Source organism: Aedes albopictus, chromosome 3 (genome assembly GCF_035046485.1).
Source record: "Aedes albopictus strain Foshan chromosome 3, AalbF5, whole genome shotgun sequence".
Lineage (NCBI taxonomy): Eukaryota > Metazoa > Arthropoda > Insecta > Diptera > Culicidae > Aedes > Aedes albopictus.
In genome coordinates, this window is record NC_085138.1 from 83,539,508 (window position 1) to 83,564,712 (window position 25,205).

General features: G+C 45.5%; 1 protein-coding gene across 2 annotated transcripts in view; it reads left to right on the forward strand.

The window, feature by feature from the left end:
• Positions 1-5,699: 5,699 nt before the first annotated feature.
• The window catches only part of LOC134291546 (nucleoprotein TPR), a 37,811-nt gene continuing 18,305 nt past the window's right edge, over positions 5,700-25,205 (forward strand). The window contains exons 1-6 of one of the 2 annotated variants that reach the window (XM_062859452.1): positions 5,700-6,397; positions 7,059-8,128; positions 8,199-12,713; positions 12,777-12,974; positions 13,297-14,114; positions 21,293-22,225. In XM_062859452.1, coding sequence (XP_062715436.1) covers positions 6,073-6,397; positions 7,059-8,128; positions 8,199-12,713; positions 12,777-12,974; positions 13,297-14,114; positions 21,293-21,299 — 6,933 coding nt within the window. In that variant the 5' untranslated portion in view covers positions 5,700-6,072 and the 3' untranslated portion in view covers positions 21,300-22,225. Of the gene's footprint in view, positions 6,398-7,058; positions 8,129-8,198; positions 12,714-12,776; positions 12,975-13,296; positions 14,115-21,292; positions 22,226-25,205 lie in introns of those variants that run through there. The other variant, XM_062859451.1, reaches the window with a different exon arrangement.

The window sequence follows — 25,205 nt, forward strand, 5'->3', positions numbered from 1 at the left end:
GCACCAACATTTCAAAAGGGCGTAACTGCTTTTTGAAACAAACCACCCAAGTAACCACGGTGCTGAAGCCTTATTGCATGCAGATATACGGTGTATTTAGTGCAATCATTACTTTACATGCAAACTTAAGGTTGATTTAAAGTGGAAGTGGGCAATTATAGAATCAAATTAAGATTATACTGGTATAATCTTGGAGCAGTCGCATAATTGCCCATTTCCACTTTAAATAAACTTTAAGTTTGCATGTAAAGTAATGTTTGCTCTAAGTACACCGTATATATCAGCATGCAATAAGGCTTCAGCATCGTGGTTACTTGGGCACTCTTTCACATCTGTGGGTCATATTTTAAGTTTCCCACGACATTCACAAACATTACTAGACAGAGAAATTGCTCTTCTTTCCTATACTGGCGGTGATTTGCATGGCGGCATTGAAATACGATCCACAGATGTGAAAGAGGGGTTTGTTTCAAAATGCAGTTACGCCCTTTTGAAATGTTGGTGCCGAATTGCCATTCCCACTTTAATTGACTTTAAATCAACCTTATGTGTTCATGTAAAGTAAAGCCTGGAACACATAGCGTCCGTTCCGTCAAGGTTTGCGTTTTTTTGACAGTTTTCCCATGGGAAATGTGTCAAACTACTGTCACGCACACGTAAACGTATGCATTGTGTGGGGCACTTAATGATTGCTCTAAATACACCGTATATTGCAGACTACATTCCAAATTGGACTATCACACTTTTTTGGGTACGCCTGAAAAGTGTGATAAAAGTGCACATTTGCCTCGGATCGTCTCGACGTCTTCGGAGCACTTATTCCTCCATTTTCAAGGAATAAGCACAGACAAACAGACATATTACTTAGAAGAAATTTGTTTTAAAAACATCGTTTGGTATCTCACTAGCACCCTCTATAATGCTCAATCCGAAGCATTAATTTGCAGGTGTAGTATCCCTCGGCTCTATGTAACAATTTAGCAGGTGACGACTCCCCCGTAGCGTCATCCAACATGAACGAAGGTTCATGATTGAATCATTTTATGTAAACATTGATCGGCGTCGCGTTAATTTCTCTCCACAATAGTCGAGACAATAGTCTATTTTACGAAACGACAACAGTGTTGATATTGATATTAACACTCACGGGCTTGGGCGCAACCTCCTGTCGAATTTCCATTCATGAAATGAGCGATCAGCTGATCCGAAACGTCTCGTAAAATGGCTCATTGAGAGGTGATGTAGGCACAGCAGCGCCACCATGACACATGCGAGCACAGTCCGAACCTGAGAGTCCGAACCACACTATATTTTCAAAATGACCGTTAAATCGTGCGATAATCGCGATTTGAGTAGTATGTCTGTTTGTGGTAGACGTTCGGTCGGTGCAACGGTTTAACTGCAATGCTTTTTAACTGCAAGTCAGGTAACTGAAACAAATAATAATTTGCAGTTACCGTACACTCAGAAATAAAAGTATACACGGAATTACTATTATTTATGCATTTTGTATCCGCATCTCCCTCACTCTCTTTCTGTTTTCATGCTATTTGGTGCTTCGCCTGGGTTGACAAAACACTTCTCTTCAACCCAGGCTAAACGGCAGATAGCATGAAAACAGAAAGTATAAATAATAGTAATTCCGTGTATACTTTTATTTCTGAGTGTACCGTAATTCTATGTTTTTTTACCCTTCTTACACCCATAAGAAGGGTATAAATACCGCTTGGAAAACCGACTTTCGATCCGAGGCCCGCAGGGCCGAGTCACATATACCAATCAACTCAGCTCGACGAATTGAGCAAATGTCTGTATGTGCGTGTGTGTGTATGTGTGTGTGTATGTGTGTGTGTGTGTGTGTGTATGTATGTTACAAAAAAATGTCACTCACGGTTCTCAGCCGTCTGTTGACCGATTTGAGTTCTCTTGGAAGCAAATGAAAGCTACTACATCCTAGTAGAACGCTATTGAATTTTATTTTGATTGGACGTTCGGTTACCGAGATATCTTTCAAAGAGTGCTAGGGAGTAGTACAACATAATTATTTTAGATATTTTTGACAAAGTGTATCACCATAAATTTCTCAGCCGTCTATCAACCGATTTGGGTTCTTAAGGCCCCAAACGAAAGCTACTACATCCTAGTAGAACGCTATTGAATTTTTTTTTGATTGGACGTTCGGTTACCGAGATATCTTTCAAAGAGTGCTAGGGAGTAGTACAACTTAATTATTTTAGATATTTTTGACAAAGTGTATCACCATAAATTTCTCAGCCGTCTATCAACCGATTCGGGTTCTTAAGGCCCGAAACGAAAGCTACTGCACCCTAGAAGAACGCTTTTGAATTTCATTCCGATTGGACATTTTGTAACCGAGATATCTTTCGGGGAGTACTTTGGAGTAATACAACTTAACTTTTTAAGAGGTCTTTGACAAAATGCTTCATAATAAATGAATCAGCCGTGTGTCAATCGATTTGAGTTCTCTCAGCATCAAATGAAAGCTACAGCATCCAAGTAGTATGCTATTAAATTTCATGCCGTTTGGACATTTTGTTTCCGAGATATCTTTCCACGAGTACTAAGGAGTAATGAAATTTACGCTTTTGAGAGATTTTTGATAAAATGTATCATAATACATTTCTCAGCCGTTTGTCAACAGATTTTTTATGATCATATTTGGTTACACAAGTTAGTTATACATGAAAATGCAATTGCATCAAATACATAAAAGCTACTATCTCTTTGTAATATTTGAGCTTAATAAACAGTAGCAAAAATATCACGGAATGTATGTAGGAAAAGCCTTTTTTTATGATCAAATTTGGTTTCTCAAGGAGCTCTGCATGAAAATGCAATTGCATCAAATATATAAAAGCTACTATCTCTTTGTAATATTTGAGCTTAATAAACAGTAGCAAAAATATCACGGAATGTATGTAGGAAAAGCCTTTTTACCCTTCTTACACCCATAAGAAGGGTATAAATATCGCTCGAAAACCCGACTTTCGATCCGAGGCCCGGAGGGCCGAGTCTTATATACCAATGAACTCAGCTCGACGAACTGAGCAAATGCCTGTATGTGTGTATGTGTGTGTGTGTATGTGCGTTACAAAAAAAAGTCACGCACGTTTCTCAGCCGTCTGTCAACCGATTTGAGTTCTCTTGGAAGCAAATGAAAGCTACTACATCCTAGTAGAACGCTATTGATTTTTTTTCGATTGGACGTTTGGTTACCGAGATATCTCTCGAAGAGTTCTTATGAGTCATACATCTAACCTTTTAAAGATTTTTGACCAAGTATATCATAGTAAATATTTCGGCCGTTTGTCAATCGATTTGGGTTCTCTTGGCACCAAATGAAAGCTACAGCATCCTAGTAGATCGCCCAGAAATTTTATTTCGATTGGACATATGGTTACAGAGATATCTTTCGAAGAGTACTTAGGATTTATACAACTAAACCTTTTGAGATTTTTGGCCAAGTGTATCATAATAAATATCTTACCCGTCTTAAACCGATTTCGGTTCTCCTGGCACCAAATGAAAGCTACAACATTCTAGTAGAACCCTATACAATTTCATTAGGATTGGACATTTGGTTACCGAGATATCTTTCAAAGAGTACTTGGGAGTAATACAGGTTAACTTTTTGAGAGATTTTTGACCAAGGGTACCATAATAAATATCTCAGCCGTCTGTCGACCGATTTGGGTTCTCTAAGCACCAAATGAAAGCTACAATATCCTTGTAAATGGCCCTGAAATTTCATTTCGATTCGACATTTGATTACTGAGATATCTTACGAAGAGTATTTAAATAAATTCTTTTTTATTATTATAGTCACTTGTTATCTTGCATGAGTTTTTGACCAGTTTATGGGAAATTATTTTTCAATAAATAATGCTGACCTCATACAAAGTGTATACTAGCAGGTTATTGTTTTTAACAAAATTATAAATAACAAATTACAAATACACAGGAATTCTATGAAAACTAACAATATGTTAAATGTAAGCTTTGAATTTATATATTGTGGGAAAAACGCAAGAACCGGACAGCCAAAATAACTAGCTAATGCCAAAACTGATTAACTTAGTAGATATATCATTTTTGTCCTTTCTACACCATAACCATGAATACCAAGAACTTCGTAGCTAATTTGATCGACTGATTACGAGATATTAGACAAAGTGTATCTCGCTGATTTTCTTACCCATTTGTTAATCGATTCAAGATCTTTTGGCAGTTAACAAAAGATACAATATTCCAGAATATGTAAGCTATTTTTTAAACATTCCATACAATATTCTAGGAGGTATCTGGCATTTCTGGTAATTTAGTCTATGGTCCATGATGCTATTTTGGAAACCAATCATTAGATGCCAAATCCACAATATTTTCTAGAACTTTTGCTATTTTATATAGCCTAATCGAAAGAGCTAATTTTTTTCTGAGTATAACGTGATTTTATTGGATTCCAATACCTTTGTTCTGATGGTTTAATTAACAAAACAGTTCTTATTTTCGTGGATAGAATGACAGTTCAATCGATAAAGTGACAGTTTGACCCGAACAAAAAAAATCCCCATACAAACTTTAAATGCATTTTGAAAATAGTTCCCGGACTCCAAAAATTATGAAATTTTGGATTTCGACTAATTTTTGGGCAGAGAATCCGATTATGAAATAATCCGGATACCCCTAAAGAACCCAATTGGGTTTTTAAATTTAAAAAAATGTATTGTTTTTTTGATTTCATACGAAAGAGCACCTTTTTCTGAGCCACTATGATTTTTTTCAGATTTTTAGAACTTTGTTTTGATACCTAAAATCAATTTCAAAGAGATTTTTTAAAATCACCTTTTGACAGCTGGGCAACTGCTTGACAGCTGCGCCCAGTACAAAATGCGACAAGGGGTGATTCGACAAATCGCTCCCATACAAACTTCAAATTGATTTTTAAATAGGTTCCCGGGCACCGAAAATCATGAAAATTTGGATTTCGGCTCAGTTTGGAATGCAGATTCAGAATATGCAATTATCTCAACACCGTTTAAGAAGCCAATTACACAACATAAATATGTTAAATACAAATAATACAACAGTAATTTTAATAAGTGTAAGAAGGGTTCTGTTCACCATAGGTGGATTAAATCGGGTTTTTTTTGATAAAAACCGTTTCTATTCGCAGCACTCAGCGCAAGACGTCTTTCCCCAAGTAACCACGATGCTGAAGCCTTATTGCATGCTGATATACGGTGTACTTAGAGCAAACATTACTTTACATGCAAACTTAAAGTTTATTTAAAGTGGAAATGGGCAATTATGCGACTGCTCCAAGATTATACCAGTATAATCTTAATTTGATTCTATAATTGCCCACTTCCACTTTAAATCAACCTTAAGTTTGCATGTAAAGTAATGATTGCACTAAATACACCGTATATCTGCATGCAATAAGGCTTCAGCACCGTGGTTACTTGGGTCAGCTTGTGTTTCAGTGGAGTTGCTTCTGTTTTAACAGTGTCTTGCCCCTAGATTTTCCAAACCGGTTTTTGACATCACTTCTCAACCACTCGTCACTCGCGACAGCACCAAAATGAATCATTACGCCACCCCAACTGGTATAAATTCACCCGATTCATCCGTTTTCACTCGCGCTGTCCCTTTTTTGCCACCGCGAACAACCCGCGGCAGCGAGGCAGCCATCATTCGCGAAAAGCCGACATTGTTGTGAAGTTCGTCGTGTGCGTCGTGTTTCGCCGTCGCTTGCAAGTGAAATTTTCCCCGGAAAATTGGCGTGTTCTCTGTGATCGAAAGTGAGCAAAACTAGTGAAAAAGTGTGCCGGAACGTTTGGGGAATCGCGATTCGATGTTGGTTTGCGGGATAATCTGAGCTGAAAGTGAAATTTGCGGTGTGAAAAGCCCCGCAAGAAACGCTCGAAACGCACACACACACACAGCTGGGTGAAAGAAAAGTAGCCGTGAAAGAAAGAACGCCATCCGCATTTTTCGTGACTGGGAGAAAAATTCGGCAGGACGAACTCGGTCCAAACGTCGGCGATCGGGATGGAAGTGGATGAGAGTCCGGAAGTGACGGCTGGTGCCCCGAATGAGGTGGCCAGTACCGCCAGCAGCAGCAGCAGCACCGAAGAGGAGAAACCTGTGGCGGAAGAAACGGCCGCTCCCGAAGAGGAAGAAGTCGCCGCCCCGGCAGCAGCACCAGAGCCGTCTTCCTCCGAGGGTGGCGGAGTGCTTCGGTCGATCCTTTCGGAGGAGGAACTTCTTGCCATTCCTGCCGAGACGGGCAAAAAGATTGAGGGCCACTACGAGCAGAAATTGGAGGAGTTTCTGACGGCGAAAGCTCTCTGCGAAACGGCCAAGACCAATGTTGGTAAGCATTTTCGAGGGGTTGTCTGCCGGCGGACCGGGGGTTTACGGGATTTTGGGGTTATTTTTTCGGCTGATTCTTCGCCGTGGGAAACAATCGGCCATCATTGTGCGAGTGAGACGGGGCACTGGGAAGTTTTCTTGGTTGTTGCGGTTTGTTCCTCGAACTGTCAGATGAATTTCGACCAGTTTTTGGGTTGGTTGCGTGTTTGCACGGTAGATGTCCGCGCGGTTGTGTGGTGGTTTGCTTGTGTGCGAAAGGCGCCGAAAAACGCCGGCAATTTTTGTGGGTTTGTTTTGATTCTAGACGATTGTGTGTACACTAGAGCGGCCTTAGCCGCACGCAACATCAAAGTTGGATGGGAAGGATAAAATTTTTGAGTACCTACTTTTGTTCTGTAAGAAATGTAGAAATGTAGAAATGTCAACTTTTAAACATTTAATCACTCCAAAAGTAGCCAACAAACTGAATTTTCAATTTTTTCATTTTGATCACCACAAGAAAAAGCTAAAAAACACATTGTGTAAGGCTTGAAACTAATTCAATTGTTAGTCACTAGAAACGGAGCTATCATTATTTTATTATTTTGTCATAAAACCCTGTTATTTACTGCTAAATGAAAAGATTCGGTACTACCAAAATATTTTTTGATTTCAACTTGCAGAGCAACTCAAAGTCGAGTACGAGAAGCAAATCGAGGAGCTTACATTGAAGTACCAGGATGAGTCCTCCAAGTACCACTTCTCCCAGCAAAGCGTCAAAGAGCTTCGCCTGGAGCTGGAGGACTGCAAACAGGAGATGGCCCAGGCCAAGGACAAGGTCAAACAGAACGATGCCGATACGGCACGGTTCCGACGAGAACGTAACGAAGCCGTCAACGAACGGGACACGCTGCTGAATGCGGTCGAGCGCAAGACGCTGGAAGTGGAACGACTGCAGGCCGACGTGATGGCGCTGGAGCACAAACTTAAGTCCGCCAACGTGACCAAGTGCGAAGCGTTGGCCAAGCTGGAGGAAATTCAGAGCAAGGAGTTCTCGCTGGATTTCAAGGAGAAGCGAATGGACAAGGAGTTGTCGATGCGTGACAATCAGATCTGCAAGCTCACCGAGGACTTGAATCGAGCGCTGCAGGATCTGCAGAACGTCCGGCGCGATCAGAATTTCAAGGCACTGACAACGGAGACCAAGCTCACGGAGAAGACTGAAGAGTTGAAGATCGCCACCGCACAGATTGCCCACCTGAATGAGCAGAATCAAGAGCTGAGCACGCGGGCCGAGGACCTAGCCAGCAAACTGTTGCAGCAGAGCGAGGAAACGCGCAAGATGATGGATCACTACCGCAAGGAGTTGCAATCCCAGACGAAGCTGTGCGAATTGTACCAAGAGGACTGCGAGGACAACAAGAAACAGACGGAGGAGCTGGGTGCTGCCGTGTCAGAATTGAAGAAACTGCTGAACGAGGCTAGCGATTCATATGGAAAGCTAGAGACGCAGCAGAAGACGTTGGTCATGAAGCACGAGAAGGAACTGGAGGCGAAGAATCAGGTCATTCAACAGCTGAAGGATGAACTGAAGAATGCCAACGAGCTGCTGAAACTGGCCAGGGAAGAGAATTTGGAACACGCGGTGGAGAAGTTGGCACCGACTGCGGCCGCCACAAGTCGATTGATCAAGTCCGGTATGACGCTGACGGAGCTGTACACGATGTACGTCAAAACGGCTGAGGATTTGCAGGTGAGTTCTTAGTGTGATGAAAATTTTAGCAAGTAAAATCCTAACGAAAATTTTCTTGCACACATTCCAGGTTGAGAAGAAGGAGAACAGCAAGCTGCAGCTGCAGATCAAGAACATCGTGCAGGAACTGGAGGAACGGGCACCGGAGCTGACCCGGCAGCAGAACGAGTACCAGAACCTGAAGGACGCCAACGAAGAGATGAGCCTGCAGTTGAACAAGCTGATCGAGGAGAACGCCGAGGTTCGTTCGGAGCTGACCTCGATGCAGGACAAGGTACGCTACCTGGACAGCGAGAACAAGAAGTTCAAGATGGAACGGGGCGATCTGAGCCGGCAGATTTGCCACCTGCTGCGCGAGATCGAGCAGATGCGCGGAGGATACGCATCCGAGGCGGATCAGTCCATTTCGTCGGACATGAGCGCCAACGAGGTGATCACGAAGAAGTTGGTCACCTTCAGCGACATCCAGGAACTGCAGGAGAACAATGTAAAGCTGCTTCTGGTGGTGAGAGACTTCAGCGCCAAGCTGGAGGAGCTGGAAGTGGCCCAGAATGCGATGAGCCAGGCCACGTTCGAGGCGAAGATCGCTTCCTACAACAAACGACTGCAGGAGATGCAGGAAACGCAAGAGTATCAGACGCAGATGATGCAGCAATGCATCCAGCAGAGGGATAGGTACAAGAAGATGTACCACGATGCGATGCGCAGTTACAACGCTGTAGGAGGCAAGGGCACTTTGGGAGCAAGCTTGAACGGATCTCTGTCCGGTGAGAATGCGGATGCTGCTATGGACGAGGAAATCCCAAGTGGATCCACGGTTAGTGCGATTTCCAGCGAGGCAGTCGTTGAAAAAGAAAAGAAGATTACCGAACTGGAGGCAAAGGTCAAGGAAAATCAGCAAATGTTGACCAATCTGAAGGAAGAATATGACAATTACCGCAAGGAGAAGCTCACCAACGACAAGATGATGAATGAACAGTTCGACTCGATGCGAACGGAACTGCGCGAGTTGTCCTCGAAGAACATCAAACTCGTCGCTACCGTTGAGTACAACAACGAGCAAATCAAGATCCAACAGAAGAACGTTGCAACCTACAAGAAGCAAATTGCCACTCTGGAGGAGCGCAACAAGAATTACGAAACGACGATCTCCAAGCAGGAGGCCACGATCATGTATCTCAAGGATGAAACAATGAGTGCACAGTCGAAGCTGGCCCGCGCCGAAGTCCAAGTCGAAAACCTCAAGCACGAATGCCGCATCCTCAAGGACGCCGAGTCCCGACTGCAAACGGAGCGTGAAATCCTCAACCGAGAGCGACAGAACCAGAACTTGCTCCTGAACAACCTGGAAATGATCAAGGTTACCATGGAGCGCTCGGAAGCCGAAGGACGCATCCGACTGGAAACTCGCCTGGATGAAACGGCTCGCGAATGCTCAGCTCTGCGACGGCGACTCCAGGAAGAACAGGATCGCTTCCGTGAGCTGACCACCCATCTCGAACGCCAAATGCAGACGGCCAAGCAGCGCATGGAAGAAGAAGTGGCAATTGCTGAAACCGTGCAGGCAGAACTCAAGAACGCCCGTGACGAGCTGGAAATCAAGACTCGCAAAATCGACGACCTGAGCAAGAAGCTCCAGGAAACCCTGTCCCCGAACGACGAGGACAATCCAGTCACGCAGGCCTACAAGAAGATTCGCGAGCTAGAGCAGAAACTCAGCGAGAATGAAATCGAGTTTGAATCCCTCCGAAAGGAACTGGCAACTGCCAAGGAGCACGTCAAGCAGTACTGCAACATGTCCGAGTCCTCGGAAAAAGAACTCAAGGACCTCAACGAACTGTACACCACCTACAAGACTCAGACCGAAACCGAACTGGGCACTCTGAAGAAGAGCGAAACCGAACTCAAGGCTCAAGTAGAGGAGCTCAAGACGGAAATTTCCCTCAAGAAAACAGGCGAACAGCTGACGTCATCCACGGATAGCGAATCCGAGCTGCACAAGGTTCAAGTGGAACTCAAAGAATCCTTGGAGAAGATCACCGAGAACAACAAAGAACTACGGGAACTTCGAGAGAAGAACAATTCCCTGCTGGAGCAGCTGCAAGTCGCCGAGCAGAAATACGCCAACGAAATGGTGCAACACTCCACCGACATCCAGCAGCTATCCATCCTCAAGGAGGAAGTCCAGAAAACCAAGCAACAGTTCGACGAACTGAAACTCGCCCGCGATCAGGCCATCGAGCGGTTCAACACCAGCGAGGAATGCTGGAAGAACCGCGAGGAGATGATGAAGAAGGAAATCGAACAGCTCGAGGAACGCCTTTCGGACTTGAACTCGCAGAACTCCGCCCTACACGATCAGATTCAGAGTCTCAGCACGAAGCTCTCGATTTCGGCAGCCCAGGCCCTGGAGCAGAAACCGACGGCCGACGAGTCCATGAACGAGAGCGAGCGAATGGACGACAGTTCGGTGCTGAACAAATCGATCTCGGAGGAAGAGAAGCGTTCCGTGGATCAGCTGCTGCAGATCATCAAGTACCTGCGGAAGGAGAAGGACATTGCCGTGGCCAAGTTCGACATTCTGCGGTCGGAAAATGTGCGAGTGCAGTCGGAGCTGATGATGTTCCAGAAGAAGCTGGAAGAGGCCCAGGCTGAGTTGGCGACGGAGCGCGAGAAGTCCGAAACCGGAGTTGTGACGGCCGCCAAGCATGAGGACATTCTGAGGAAGCTGGAAACTTTCAACGCCATCACGGACAGCAATCGGGTGCTGCGAGAGGAACGAGACAGTTTGAATAAGAGGATCAGGGAGCTGTCGGAACGTTTGCTGAAGGCGGAAGACGAGCTGTTCCCGCTGCAGGAAAAGGTGCGGGAGTTGAGCGTGAAGATTGAGTCGGCCACGAGTGAGAATTCGACTTTGCGTTTGGAGGCAACCAGATGGAGGCAGCGTGCCAATCTGCTGGTGGAACGCTCAAACAAGACCAGCCCCGAGGACTGGAAACGGCTGCAGACCGAGCGGGAGAACCTGGCTAAGATGCTCACCCAGGAGAAGGAACTGTTGAAGAAATCCAGCGAGGAGTTGAACTCGATCCGTGTCGAAAAAGGCAAACTGGAGGTGGAGATCTCGAACCTGACAAAACAGTTGGCAGGATCGAATGAGCAGAACAAGAAGTACGCCGAAGAGTTGGATGTGTTGCGTCAGGCCGGAGCTAAGATGACTACCGAGATCGGTGAGGTGAAGACTACACTGACGAAACGCGATGAGGATCTGAAGAAGTTGACCGATGAGCTGTCCAACAAGGAGGAACAGCTGACGGATGCCAAGAGCAAGGAACAACAGATCCGAAAGATTGCCAAGCGATACAAGGATTCGTACATCGAGCTTAAGAAGCAGGTAGATGAGAAGGATGGCGAAGGTGCTAAGAATGCAGAAGGTGCAGCGGAAGGCACTGGCGAAGGTACCAGTGGTGAACAACAGGAGAAACCCACAGAAAACTCGTCTGAGCTCAAGGAAGAGGTTGATACTCTTAAGAAGGAGAATGAGCTTCTCAAGGGCAAACTGGAGAAGGCCGAGCGTAATCAGGAAATTTTGAAGGATGTTAAGCATCGAATTCTCAGTCTGACGGAGTCGAAGAACACCTTGACTCGCGAGCTCACCACTGCCAAGGCCCAGGTCCAATCCCTGGAACACGTCCGCGAAGAAAACGAACTGTTGAAGTCGCAGTTCGAGGGACGCATCTCGAGAATCACCAAGGAACATACCGATCAGGACAAGGAAAAGGCGGATGCCATCGCACGTCTGACGCGGGAAAATGAACAGCTCACCATTCGGTTGAATCAGCTTACCCGTCAGCTTGGATTGCAACAGGGAGCCAAACCTTCCACCAGCGCTCCTGGCTCGTCTGAGAAAGCTTCGACTGAAAGTCCTCGCACGGCCAACGTAAAACCAATTCCCGGCCCAAGCGCTCAGCAGTCAGCCACTGTCACGCCTCGCCGCGGAAGCGAAACTCCTTTGGCCAGCATCCGACCAATGTCGGTTCAAGCGAGCAGCCGTACGGCAGCTGTGCTCCCCACAAGCCAAACCTCGAATAATGTTGCCATTGTGCAAGGTTCATCCTCATCTTCGTCATCCAACACCGGAAGCAGCAGCAGTGTAACGGCCCTGGTTCCTCCCCAACAGCAGGTGCACACCACCGGAAGCAACAACAACTCTAACGAGTCAATGTCCTCCTCACCTACCAGCTCCCACACGGACTACATGCCGGCCACCAGTTCGGCCAACGTAGCCGTGGCGGCTGTACCTCCCATGGGAACTGCGTCCACTTCCACTGCCGAGAGCAGCAGCTCCACCCAGCAGGAGAACGAAAGCATTCCAGCGCAGCAACCGAACGAACCAGGCCCATCGCAGATTCACGTTTCTGCCGGTCAACCATCGCAGGCGGTGGCCCTCGTTTCTCCGCACATCGAAGGCACTCCACAAAACAGTGGCGTCGTGGCCCAGTCGGTGCAGTCTTCGCCCCAGGTGCAGGCCCCGCCCCCACAGGAGCAGCAGAACCCGGCTCCCAGCACCAGCGGAACTTCGTCGAATGTAAGTTGTTTTAATTTGGTAGTTAGTTGTATGGTTTTTTTCTAATTCAAAATCGTTCTGCAGGCTCAACAGATTGCTCTGAGCAGTCACCACCAGGCGTCCACTTCCAGCAACACAGTGACCACGTCACAGGCCGCTGCCGGTCACAAGCGCCCGCGGGATGTCGAGGGAGACAGTTCCACCGACAACGTGGAGCAACCGGGTGAAAAATCCGCTCCAGTCAACAAGCGCACCCGAATGCAAGGAGGAGAAGCATTTCAGGTACAGCTTCCGCTCGGTAACTGGTCTTTGTCGACAGTCCAGTAAGCGAGCGCCGCTCGATAACTGGACTGAGCTTCCGGAGCCGGAGGCTATTGTTATATTTTGTTTTGTTTACCGATTTGTAAAATGTGAGGTTATATTTCGCTTATTTTTGACAGATAACTGCTTTTTAACTCGACTTTGCCCCAGTTATCGAGCGCCCAGTTAAAAAGCAGTCCAGTTAAAGAGCAGTCAGTTATCGAGCGGATGCTGTACATATCTATATCCTGTCTTCCACACAACGAGTGCAAAAATCTTATTCTTCTTTTCCTTTTTCATGCAGAAATTGCAGGGTGTCACCGAATCCGGAGTGGATGTAGAGTATCAGGTGCCGACATCGTCCCAGCGTGACCAGGAGGACGACATCATTGTGGTCGATTCCGAGGAGGAAGGTATGGCGGACGAGGGAACGGCAGATGAAGGTACCGCCGAGGCGGACGATGGACCCTTCGAAGCGTACGAAGCGGAGGAAGCCTACGAACAGGACGAACCAGAAATGGCTGGCAATTATGACGATGGAGAAGGTCCTGATATCGACGAGGACAACGTTCAGTCTGCCAACAATGAGGTCGACGTGGACGATGACAATGAAGTTCCTAACCAGTCCGGTACATCTTCTTCGACGAGCGGAGCCCAGGTGGCTCCGGATGCGGAGACGTCCAGCACCAGCGTTGGTCAGAGCAGTAATGCTGGTCCTTCCACATCCTCGGACGGTCAAGCCATGGAGAGCAGCAGCCAGCCGAACACTTCCGAAGTGCAGCAAATACAGAGCATCAGCAGCGGAAGCGGTGAGCCCTCGTCGGGACCCTCAACGGCGCCATCCACTTCCTCGTCGGCTGGTTCGGGTTCGGCCGTGGCAGCCACTGCTGCTGCGGCATCGACATCGTCGGCCACCACGTCGTCCTCTTCGTCTGCGGCGGGTTCTTCGGCCACGGCGGGTTCCAGTGTGGGATCGCCTTCGCAAAGTCGACGTCAGGTTAATCCGCTGGCCCGGCAGCAACAGCAGCAACTGCTGCTCATGCAGCAGAACTACGAGGAAAGTGCGGACGATCGTATCGTACCCAGCACGCCGACACTGTTTGTGCCGCGACGAACCGACGGGTAAGAATCTTTTGTATTTCAAGATTTTTTTTGTGTTGGTGTGGGTATTTGATTTTTGTTCGTAACAAATGAAGGCGATTTTCTCATTGTGTCGAGTCTATTCGATCAGATAGGGGCTGTCCATCAATTATGTAAGGGTATTTTTGCGATTTTTCGACACCCCCTCCCCCCTTACAAGTATGGAAAGCCAAATATTTTTGTATGGTGCGTAAGATTTCTCAAACCCCCCCTCCCCCTATAAACCCTTACGTAATTAATGGACAGCCCCATACGAGAGTTACGAGGGATACGAAAGTTCGAGAGTGTTTTTCTATCGTAACCTAACTCTTTGACGATTGTGAAAACGATACGTTAACTGCGTTATTGAACTACTCTAGAAAAAAGGGATGAAGAATCTACGAAACAAGCGGAATCAGCAATATCAGCAGATCAAACTGCTCCAAAACTCTCTGTAATCAACAATGTACCGTACATTGACTGCCTTGGAGCGGGTCTGGTACGTTTGGCATAAGGCCGTTTGGCATAAGGACATTTGGCATAAGGACGTTTGGCATAAAGGACATTTGGCATAAAGGACGTTTGGCATAAAGGATATTTGGCATAAAGGACGTTTGGCATAAAGAATATTTGGTATATATTTTTCCCTCTGGAGAAAAATTAAAGAACAGCCTTCAAGGGAAAGAAGGCAAACTTGTTGTTGGTGCATTAGATTGGATCTTTTATTTTCGAAATAACCTTTTGCTTCCATGAATTTGATTTTTTTTTCGGAAGGGGAATTTTCCTTCTTTTGTATATAGGCTGTTCTTCATCGATACAAGCAATTTAGATTCCGGTAATGGTTCTTTCCAGCAAATCATCCTTGTCTGCATAATATATCCATAAAAATTAATGCATTATAATATAATATCCTTCTTTTGTATACTTATCCTTCTTTTACGTTAAGTATGTAGTTCACTTTTTACTGAAATCATTTTATGCCAAACGTACTTTATGCTAAATGTCCATTATGCCAAACGTCTTTTATGCCAAATGTCCTTTATGTCAAGTGTCCTTTATGCCAAACGTCCTTATGCCAAATGGCATTATGCCAAACGGCCTTATGCCAAACGTACCAGACCCCTTGGAGCAATATAGAGCGACTGAAGCAATTGGATATCGCCTTTGCATACGCACAGAATTTCGAGACAGCGTTGTCGGACGAATGTGAGCCCGAAGTGGTCCCTCCCGAGGAATACTAGCGGGATTGTAAAATGAGTAAATAACAATAATCAAAATCAGTAGCGGTAATGGTAAGGTTCGCAAGAATCGAGTTGGCTACGTATTCAAGCAGAGACAGGAAGAGGTAGCTGTGCGCGAAGTGCTGGCCAACTCCTTCGTCGGCTAGCGCGCCCGAGAGATAATTGATTAAGTGTAGCTGAGGGCCACTAACAAGAACAGATATGGTTTTCTGTCATTGAATTAGCAGCATAGCAACTTGACTCCATCAATGATTTTGCGTCCTCGAAGTCGAACATCAAAAAGAACTTCAAGCAGATCTTGTTAAGACTTCGTAAGTCAACGATGGTAGCCGGCCAAGCAAGACTTTAATAAACTCATGGCAATTGCGAAAGCAGCAGAACCTGTGATACTGAAAGAGCCGAAGCCTATCCAGACAGAAGCCTTCGCCGATTGTTTACGACTAGAAATCCATGAAGCGTGCGAGAAAGCTGTGCCAAAAAACAGGTACCAGGCGGCGTTCGCAAGGCCAGAAATGAAAGGCAGTAATGCCAACAAGCCGGACGCCGGCCAGGTGTCCCGGAAGGTTGGGAAGGGTGGGCTTGAAAAGGTCGGCCCGTCCCGGATGGAATTGAACAAAGAATTGCGACCTTAGTGAACAGGCAGATTCGTCGTCATCAAGACGGACGAATCTAATGTCGAATTCGTTTTTGAACCTGGGTTGGAACTGGATTGGCGGAAAATGTGTAAACAAACAAACTTTAGTACAAGCGAAACCGAAGTCGGGTTGGGGTTGAAACTGTGATCTCATCCAGTTCCAACCCAGGTTAGAACTGAATCAAAAACGAATTCGACATAAGTACTCGGAAATTTTGAAGGCGATGCCCCAAGCATACAAATCTTGCAGCCTGTGCTCTTACTGGTGAAATGATTCTTGAGCTCAAGCGCAATACAACCTGTAAGGACGCCATCTTGAAGTGCTTTGCGGAAATGGTCCTTGGTGGGAATGTCGAAGTGAGGGCGCTTCTCGCCCAAGGAATTCTAAATGTCAAAAACAACGGGACGAGTTCATGGGCGCAGAAAAGTTTTTAGCAGCACAACACGTGGTGCAGGTGACCCCGCTGCCATTCGGCTACGGGAAGGCACGACAGGGACACAGGTAACCTTGGTTCAGCTACAGTGGCGAATGCTTATAAGTCCGTTGAAGTAGGAAAGCTCCAGTTGGGCTGGTCGGTATGTCCGCTAGGCATACACGGGTCATCGGAGGTTTGCTTCAAGAGCCTTGGGGCTACACAAGCCCTCTTAAGTACGTGATTTGTTCCGGGGAATCCATGTACAGCAAGCATTAAACGGGAGGCCAAGATGCTCGGCCTTCGAGAGAATCTCAGCTGACAAGTCACAATGCAGTACTGGTAACGCAGCTAAATCTGAACTACTGTTATGCAGTTCAGCAGTTCAGACCAGGCAGTCGCTGAATTGGGGACGGATATGGATATCATAGCGGACTCATACCGAGTACCAGCTGGTAACGGCAACTGGGTCGCGGAGGTATCCAAAATTATGGAGGGACCGGACATAAGCATGCTTCAGGTGCTCGGTTCAGAGGCGTACGTGTTCATCCCGAAGGAGAAGCGGACGAAGCTGCAGTCGAAGGCGAGACTTTCGTTGGGTACTCCCAGTAGCATAAAGCGTGGTGTTTCATCAACATGAAGACAAACGATGTCGTTTTCAGTCGTGGTGCTCGTTTCTTGCAGTCGGGTGATAAGGTTACAGATACGGTCGCTGAGAATTTCTTCGAGCTAGCTCAGCTGCCGGCAAGGTCGGTTGGCAACGTGGAGCAGGAGGAGTTGAACGGGTCCGATGAAGAATCCGATAAATCAGATGGTGGTTTGGACGAAGATAGCGATGAAGAAGAATTCCGTGGTTTGGATGAAGAATCTTGCGAAAATTTGGTGCGTGGCTTCGAAGATCCAGCAGACCAAAGCTTGTATGAAGATGTCAGGGGAATGATGAATCTTGCCAAGATGAGGATATCATTACTATCCAGGAGGAGTCGAACCACTTTCAGGAGGAGCAACTCGCAGGTACACCTACTCGGTGAGCAAGGTCAACGAAAGGTGTTCCACCTGAGCGTAGACGAGCCCCGTAGTTACCAGCAGGCGGCGAGTGGTCCTGAGAGTGATCACTGGAAGGCTGCCATGAACGACGAGCTGAAGTCGCTGCGTGACAATTTATATGCGGGCACCACCGAGTTGAAAGTGACAAGGTTTGTCGGTTGTGCAAAAGCCTCTACGGGTTGAAGCAATCAGCCAGAGTTTGGAACGAAAAGCTGAAAAATATTCTGATGCGACTCGGACTCAAGCAGGCGGAAGGTGATCCGTGCCTGTGTACACTACCCGTCATAAGTACGGACTCACAAAAAGTATTGCAACAATATTGCATCACCCTGACTCGATATCTCTAAAACCAGAACACCTACAAAAATGCCGCCTTCAGGAAAGTTGTTGCTTTTGGTCTTCTGAATAACTTTCCTGAAGGCAGCATCTTTGTAAGTCCTCAGGTTTTGGAGATATCGAGGTGAGTCAGGGTGATGCAATATTGTTGCAATACTTTTTGTGAGTCCGTACTTATGACGGGTAGTGTATATTCTTGTCTATGTGTTATGTGTTATGTGATATGCTAGTCGTCACCTCCGATGACAAGGAATACGACGGGATTGTGAAGGCCTTGGCTAGAGAATTCCAAATAACAACGCTTGGTGAGGTGATGCATTTTTTCGGTATAAGAGTGATGAAGGAAGGTAACGCCTACTGCTTGGACCAAAAAGCATATATCGACAAGCTGGTTGAACAGTTTGAACTTGCGGATGCGAAGGTATCAAGAATTCCTATGGACGTCGGATATCTACAGCAAAAGGAGGATTTGGAGAATCTACCGAACAATGAAAAGTTCCAGAGCCTCGTCGGTGGTTTGCTGTACCTGTCAGCAGTGTTGGTAAAATCACACTCAAAGCACACTCATGAACCGCTCCTGCGTGAGCAAACTCGCGCGCGATTCGGAAGCATTTTCTCACGCGCGAGATTTTTATGCAAAATCTCGCTCTCACGAGTCAAGCGCCGAAATCTCGTTTGCTTGTAGAACGAACCAAAATCAATTTTAACGATATTCAATGGTACTGTACGCTAGGTTTGCTTTTGTTCTATCATATAATCCTAAAAACTGTGATGTAAATAATAAGTATACCAAGAAATAAAGCAATGAGTGCAATCACGAGTAAACTCATGCATGATTTTTTCGGCAGTGAGTTTGGCGTGTCAAGAATCGCGCGTGAAACAACTCAACCATGAGATTTGAGAATTTGAGTTTTTACCAACACTGCCTGTCAGTGAGTACCAGGCTAGGCATCACTATAATTACATCGATTCTTGGAAGGCAGGTGAGCAAGCTAATGAATGTGGATTGGACGGAGCGAAAAGAGTTCTGCGCTACCTGAAGGCGACCAGTGAGCTGGTGCTAGGTGCCAAGTGCCGGCAAAGAAGAACTTCAGAGCTACGTGGACGCAGACTGGGCCGGAAATGTGAAGGACCGGCAATCGAATTCGGGCTACCTATTTCGATTGGGCGGTCGCTTGATTTCTTGATGTGCCAGAAAGCAAGCGTGCGTGTCACTTTCATCGACCGAAGCGGAGTACATTCTGTTAGCTGAAAGTTGTCGGTAGGTGCTTTGGCTCAAAAAGTTGAGGACGGATTTCGGAGAGCCTGTACAAAAATCAGTGCAGATCTTCGAAGACAACCAAAGTTGCATCACGATGTTGGATGAGAACGCAGGACTGAAGCGATTCAAGCACGTGGACACCAAATAATAAATGTGACGCATCGGCGGACATGTTGGCGGACATACTAACAAAATCGCTGAACAGGGTGAAGCTAGAGGACGCGAGAGGATTGGTCTACGATCTCAGCGCGATGAGGAGGAGTGATGGCAGCACTATGCCATTGAGAATCACTGTCCCATTAAACATCACGCATTCATCGAGTACGCAATTGACAGTGTGAATGGATCATTAGTGTAACGCAATAAGGCATGGATGAAAAGGGGAAAAGAGGTGAATAAAGATCACACCAGTTTGTAACCTCGACCTGTACAGATGTGTTTTTCTGCTTTCTCTGCTATTTTCATCTGGCTGACATCGGCACTAAAAGTATCTTTAGTCGAAACGTAGAGTCGATCACCGACGTTACTTTCTGTAGTCCTAGCCCAACAAGTAGTTTGGAAAGAAGGGTAGATGGTGCCTATAATCATAGCGACCATCAAGCAGTTCGCTATAGTTTTGACTACAAAAACAGCAGCCAAAGAGGAAGCGACGTCTGGGCCAGAATACAAAAGCTTCGAAGATGGAAGATATTATACTTCAACGACGAGGTATTTAGCGAATTTAGGGAGGCGCTTCACCGTAAGCGAAGATTACTTGGTCTAAGCGGTGATCAGTTGGTAGTGGTGCTCTCACGTGCATTCGATGCCACCATTCCCAGAAAAGCCTATCCTAGGAATGAGAGACCATCGGCGTACTAGTAGACCGAGATAAGAGCAAGCAAAAAGACCTGCAGCTACAAGAGTCTCTGTTATAGTTCCTCTGTCATAATGCTGCAGCATGGAAACTGGTAGAACGTGCAACAATACAATCAGTAGCGAAAGCAGCAGAACGCCTCGTTCGGAATAAGGAAAAATGGCGTCTGGAAGATACCGGAGTGCGTGGAAATGGATCTGCTCTGGTTTCTATGAAAACACGGAAGTTCCACAGGAAGCTCAACGCATCTCACATCGACTTCGTGTCGCGAGCCGAAATATGCCGGAATAAGGAGATGAGCCTCTTGACGTGAAGTGATCGAAAGGTGGTGGAAGTAGCCCGACGAACGCCTGAATGGTACAGAGATCGCAGGCACTGAATCAAGGCAGCTGAATAAATGGCTACGTTAGCACGGCGGATGGTGGGAAGCAGCTAAGTCACCAGTGAAGTAAAGTTTATGGGCCTAATTACGAGTGTCACTTCACGGTGAAATCGAAAAAGTAACACCGGTAATAAGGACCGTGAAAGTGATTCCCATTTGATTAACCCACAACTTTTTCACCGTGGATTCGCAATGTGTCACCGTGAACGATTTTCACCGTGTAGTGACACTCATAATAAGGGCCTATGTAATTCAACAGGCTAATAAAAATAGGGCCCATAATTTCTCTATACCAGCTGATGTCAGGATCTGGAAAACGGATCGGCTATCGGAGAAGTGGAAGAAAGGGGTAATTTGCTCTATCTACAAGAAAACGGCAAGTTAGAGTGTGAGAATTTCCCAAGTTCGTCATTATAGATGTCGAATACGTCAAAGACATTTCCATCAGAATGTCGCATTGTTTAAAACAGGTTACATAGATCGGTTTGTTTATACTTACCGAAGTGAATCCAGATCCGGAGTAACCTTCACTTCCATCCCTTCCCACTAACAAAAACTTCTTCCCTCGACAACTGTGAAGAAGAGACATGTGATCTCGGTCTCTTTTAGCACGTATGTCGTACTAACATTCCCTCCCTTCTTCAATTACCTGGTATGACCACGTATGTGGCAGCCCTAATCCCACTTAATGCATCTGACAGTAGCCAACATCTATCGTGTATCCACAATGGATTCCTTTGTGGATACACAAATGTTTACAAGATGTTGGATTCTTAAAAATGGCGGCCTCGCACCCTGGTGGGTATGACACTTTCAAAGATGCACATTGAGTATGGTAAAAGCCAACACCAGGCTGCACTTTGACTGTTCTATGCAATCACGGAGTAGCAACTACAAATTGTACAGTCATCTATCTCTTACGCATCAGTTATAAACTGAGAGTTTCCTTCACCAATTGATTTTTGCACAAGTTAATCGTCATTTTCCTTCCATTTATTTCTTTCACCCCTCAAGGACGTAAATCCGGACACCTCCCACAGGTGTTGCGCACATTAGCATACTCGCACCGTAGAATCTAGATTGTCATCTTCCAATGAATGCGTTCCGTCGCAGCTCCACAAAATCTCCACCACACATGTCGACCGAGGTCTTGGTCCTCAACAGTCTCAACTCAAGAACCTTAATTTTGTACGTGTATACCTAAGGCTTACACCCCCGTTCAAGTCCCGTTTTGAACCACTGCAAGTGACGATGATAGTACAGGCAAACGATATACATGTATGTGTTTTTAAGCATAATCGGTAAGCTCTAGGGAAGTGTGAGAAGAGAAACTAAAGAAACTAATCAGATGGTTTAACAGCAGAATGTGAAATGAGCTAGAGAAGTGAATGTAGTGTCGTGAGCGCGTAGTTTTGATTGAAACCGAAAAAAAGGTGAACATGTCTTTTTGCTTATTTGAACTGTTTAGTTGTGTACTTTTCACCGAAAATCTAACTGTAAACGGTTGCGATCCAAAACGGCTAACTGTCTGTTTGACAAAGGTATGAGAATGTGTTTGCTTAGTGTTAGGTTTAAGATTCCAACAGTTCTATATTTCTTCGTTTCGTTTTTTTTGAACAATGCAAACATTTTCGGTTCCCTGGTGACGTGTTCAACCACGAACGATTAACTCGCAGCCGAAAGCGATGAACCGGAGAAGCAAGAAAACATAAGACTTACCAATATCTCTTTGGAGTAGATTAAAACTTAATCAAACTATGGAATATAGCTGATAAAAAACCAGAAACTATCGCTGTTTTGAAAACTGTGTAACGGTTGGAAGGCGCATTTTAGTAGTCAGGATCCTAACTTGAAAACAATAATAGCCAGCAAATAACAAATTCACTTTCAAAAAGGAGAAAAAAAAACTATTCAAATAAATGGTAATTACTGTCAAAGCAAATGTAACCCCCGCCATAGTGTTTTAGTTCTCTGTATCACTTTCTTGATTTTTCCAAGTGCTTTGGTTATGGTTACATACACACATATATGAACAAAATAGTTTGCCTGTCCGTTTGTCGTCATTTGGTAAGTTCTAAGGTACATCTTCGTTTAAGAATTCTTGCGTATCAGTGCGATAGTTTTAACTGGCTGGTGATTGGTAGCTTCCCTTATATGTGTGTGTATGTAATCCATTCCGTGACTTGTTTTTGAAACGCTTGTAACAACCATTCGGTTAATATGGGCATGGTTTGATGACAGTGTGTGAACTCCATTTTCAAATAAGGTTCCATATAGAACAATAATTAGCTTCACGGATTCCCAGGATTTTAGGAACAATCGTCCTGATGGAGAACAAAGCAACTCGGTGATTAAACTGAGGTAACAATAATAGAAGTCTGTAAGAATTGGAATTGTCAATGAATTTAGTTCACTACGCTTTCAATCAAGTTGGGTATTATTCCTCTCTAAAGCCTAGTTTTGTGTTCGAAAGCAATCGCTCAAGAAATTTCCTGAGCGATTCCTGGCAGAAACGTTCAAATGGCAGTCACTGTAGAAAGTTTCTGTCAGGAATCGGTCAAGAAACTGTCCGGTTGTAACTACTACCAACTACCAAGCGAGCTTCTCTACAATACGGTGGAGGAACACTGGGTCATTATCAAAATTTGGGAGGAAGAAGTATCACCGGAGGAATGGATGGGAGGTATTGTTTGCCCCATCTACAAAAAGTTGGTTTGCGGTAACTACGATGTGATCGCACAAATTGAGCGCTGCCTACAAGGCTCTCTTTCAAAGTTGATGCCGCCATCTATCAATGATTGCAAGAAAGTTCGTGGGGCAATATCAGGCTGGATTCATGGATGAACGAGCTATAACAGACCAGATGTTCGCCATCCGCCAGGTGTTGCAGAAATGCCGCGAATACAACGTGCCCATAAATCACTTGTTCATCGACTTTAAATCGACGTATGATACAATGGATCGACACCAGCTATGGCAGAATATGCACGAATACGGAGTCCCGGGTAATCTTATACGATTGATCAAGGTGACGATGGGTCGAGTGATGTGCGTAGTTCGAGTATCAGGGATACTGTCGAGTCCCTCCGAATCTCGCAGAAAGTTACGGCAAGGTGATGGTCTTTCGTTCTTGCTGTTTAACATCGCCATAGAAGTTGTAATAAGGAGAGCGGAGATGAACACGAGTGGTACAATTCTCACGAAGTCCGTTCAGCTACTTGATTCGCCGATGATATTGATATTATAGCTCGCAAATTTGAGACGATAGCGGAAACGTACATTTGACTAAAGAATGAAACCAGGCGAATCGAATTAATCATTAATGTGTCGAAGACAATGTACATGATGGCAAGGGGCTCCAGTGAGGAATCACCGAGCCCGCACCCCGGATTTCTATCGACGGTGATGAAATTGAGGCGGTTGTAGAATTCGTGTACATGGGCTCACTGGTAACTGCCGACAATGACACCACCAGCACATTTTGGCAGGAAATAGAGCTTACCTTAGACTCCGCAGGACCCTACGGTCGAAAAAAGCTCGCAGTCACACGAAGTTAACCATCTACAAAGCTTCGATTAGACCGGTAGTCCTCTATGGGTACGAAATATGAACTATACGTGCAGATGACCAACGCGCCCTTGGAGTTTTCGCACGGAAGGTGTTGCGTACCGTCTACGGCTAAGTGCAGATGAATGACAGGACTTGGTGAAGGCAAATGAACCATGATCTGCTGAGAGAACACACCGTCGTCCACACCGCGAAAATCGAGGACCTATGATAGCAACCCGATTCGAGAGAGCAATTCGACTGGTACAAGAAGACATAGTACGCAGCGAGCTAGGTGGCTCGACCAAGTGGAGGATGATTTACGGACTCTTCGATGAATGCAGGAATGTAGACGCATAACCAAACCATGGACCGAGTCGAATGGAGATGACTCCTATGTACGTAGAAGACACTCAGGCCTTAGTCTGGCCGGTAATGTAAATAAACTCAACGGAAGAAATTACAGCATTTGAAAAACCAAGAAGGAGCTCCTCCTCGTCCGAGAGGACTTTTAGCAGTTCATTACTACTGCGGCGCCGGTGGATGACGAAATCAATCCGACAAGTGGGACGGTGGCAGCCAGAAGGCACAGGCGACGCTTGGGTTCTGGCACGTCCTTCATTTGAGAAATGTGTGCCATTCAAGGCCTTCAAAACTGCAAATTCTGCAACACTGACGTCCAAAGTGACCATTCTTAACCCTCCTAAGGTGTTAACTTTTTCGCACCACAATGCGGTAGTGCACGTTCAGCGTGCCTGTCTGGGTCATATTGACACAAGTTCAACACCAATCACGGCTTTGGCTAGCAGGTCTCACGAAGAGCTGACATTGGATTTGGTTAATAAGCCAACACTGAAATAAATCCAGGAGCCTTTTTTACCAGACACTACACATACATTGTACCCGTAGTTTGACACGTTCACATCAAAAGAATCGTTATACGTATCATATCATACACAGTTCCGATTGAAAAGCCTTCTAATAAAACTCAATGACACTTGCGCATATCGAAGTTATACCCAGGTAACCAATAAGCATTTGAATAAGCTGTATTTCTGTTACATATCTGCATTCGACCTACTTACTGCCGTATCATAGCAGTTCGACTGCTAAACTGCCCTACATTAACAATTTGAATGCAACTTAAATTCTGACAGCAGTTGCGTAGCATTTCAAATGCACAGTAAGTTTTGGTTAACAGGCATCATAACTGCTACTTTATTGCCATAAAACTGCTAACAGAGATGAGCGATGCTAAAAGCTCAAAACATTTCCACTTCTAATTTACGTATCATTGCTGTAGAAGCCACTATCATTTGCATGTACTGTCATTCATAGGTAACAACGAAGAAGATTAATGGGAAAATCATGCCATGGCAAA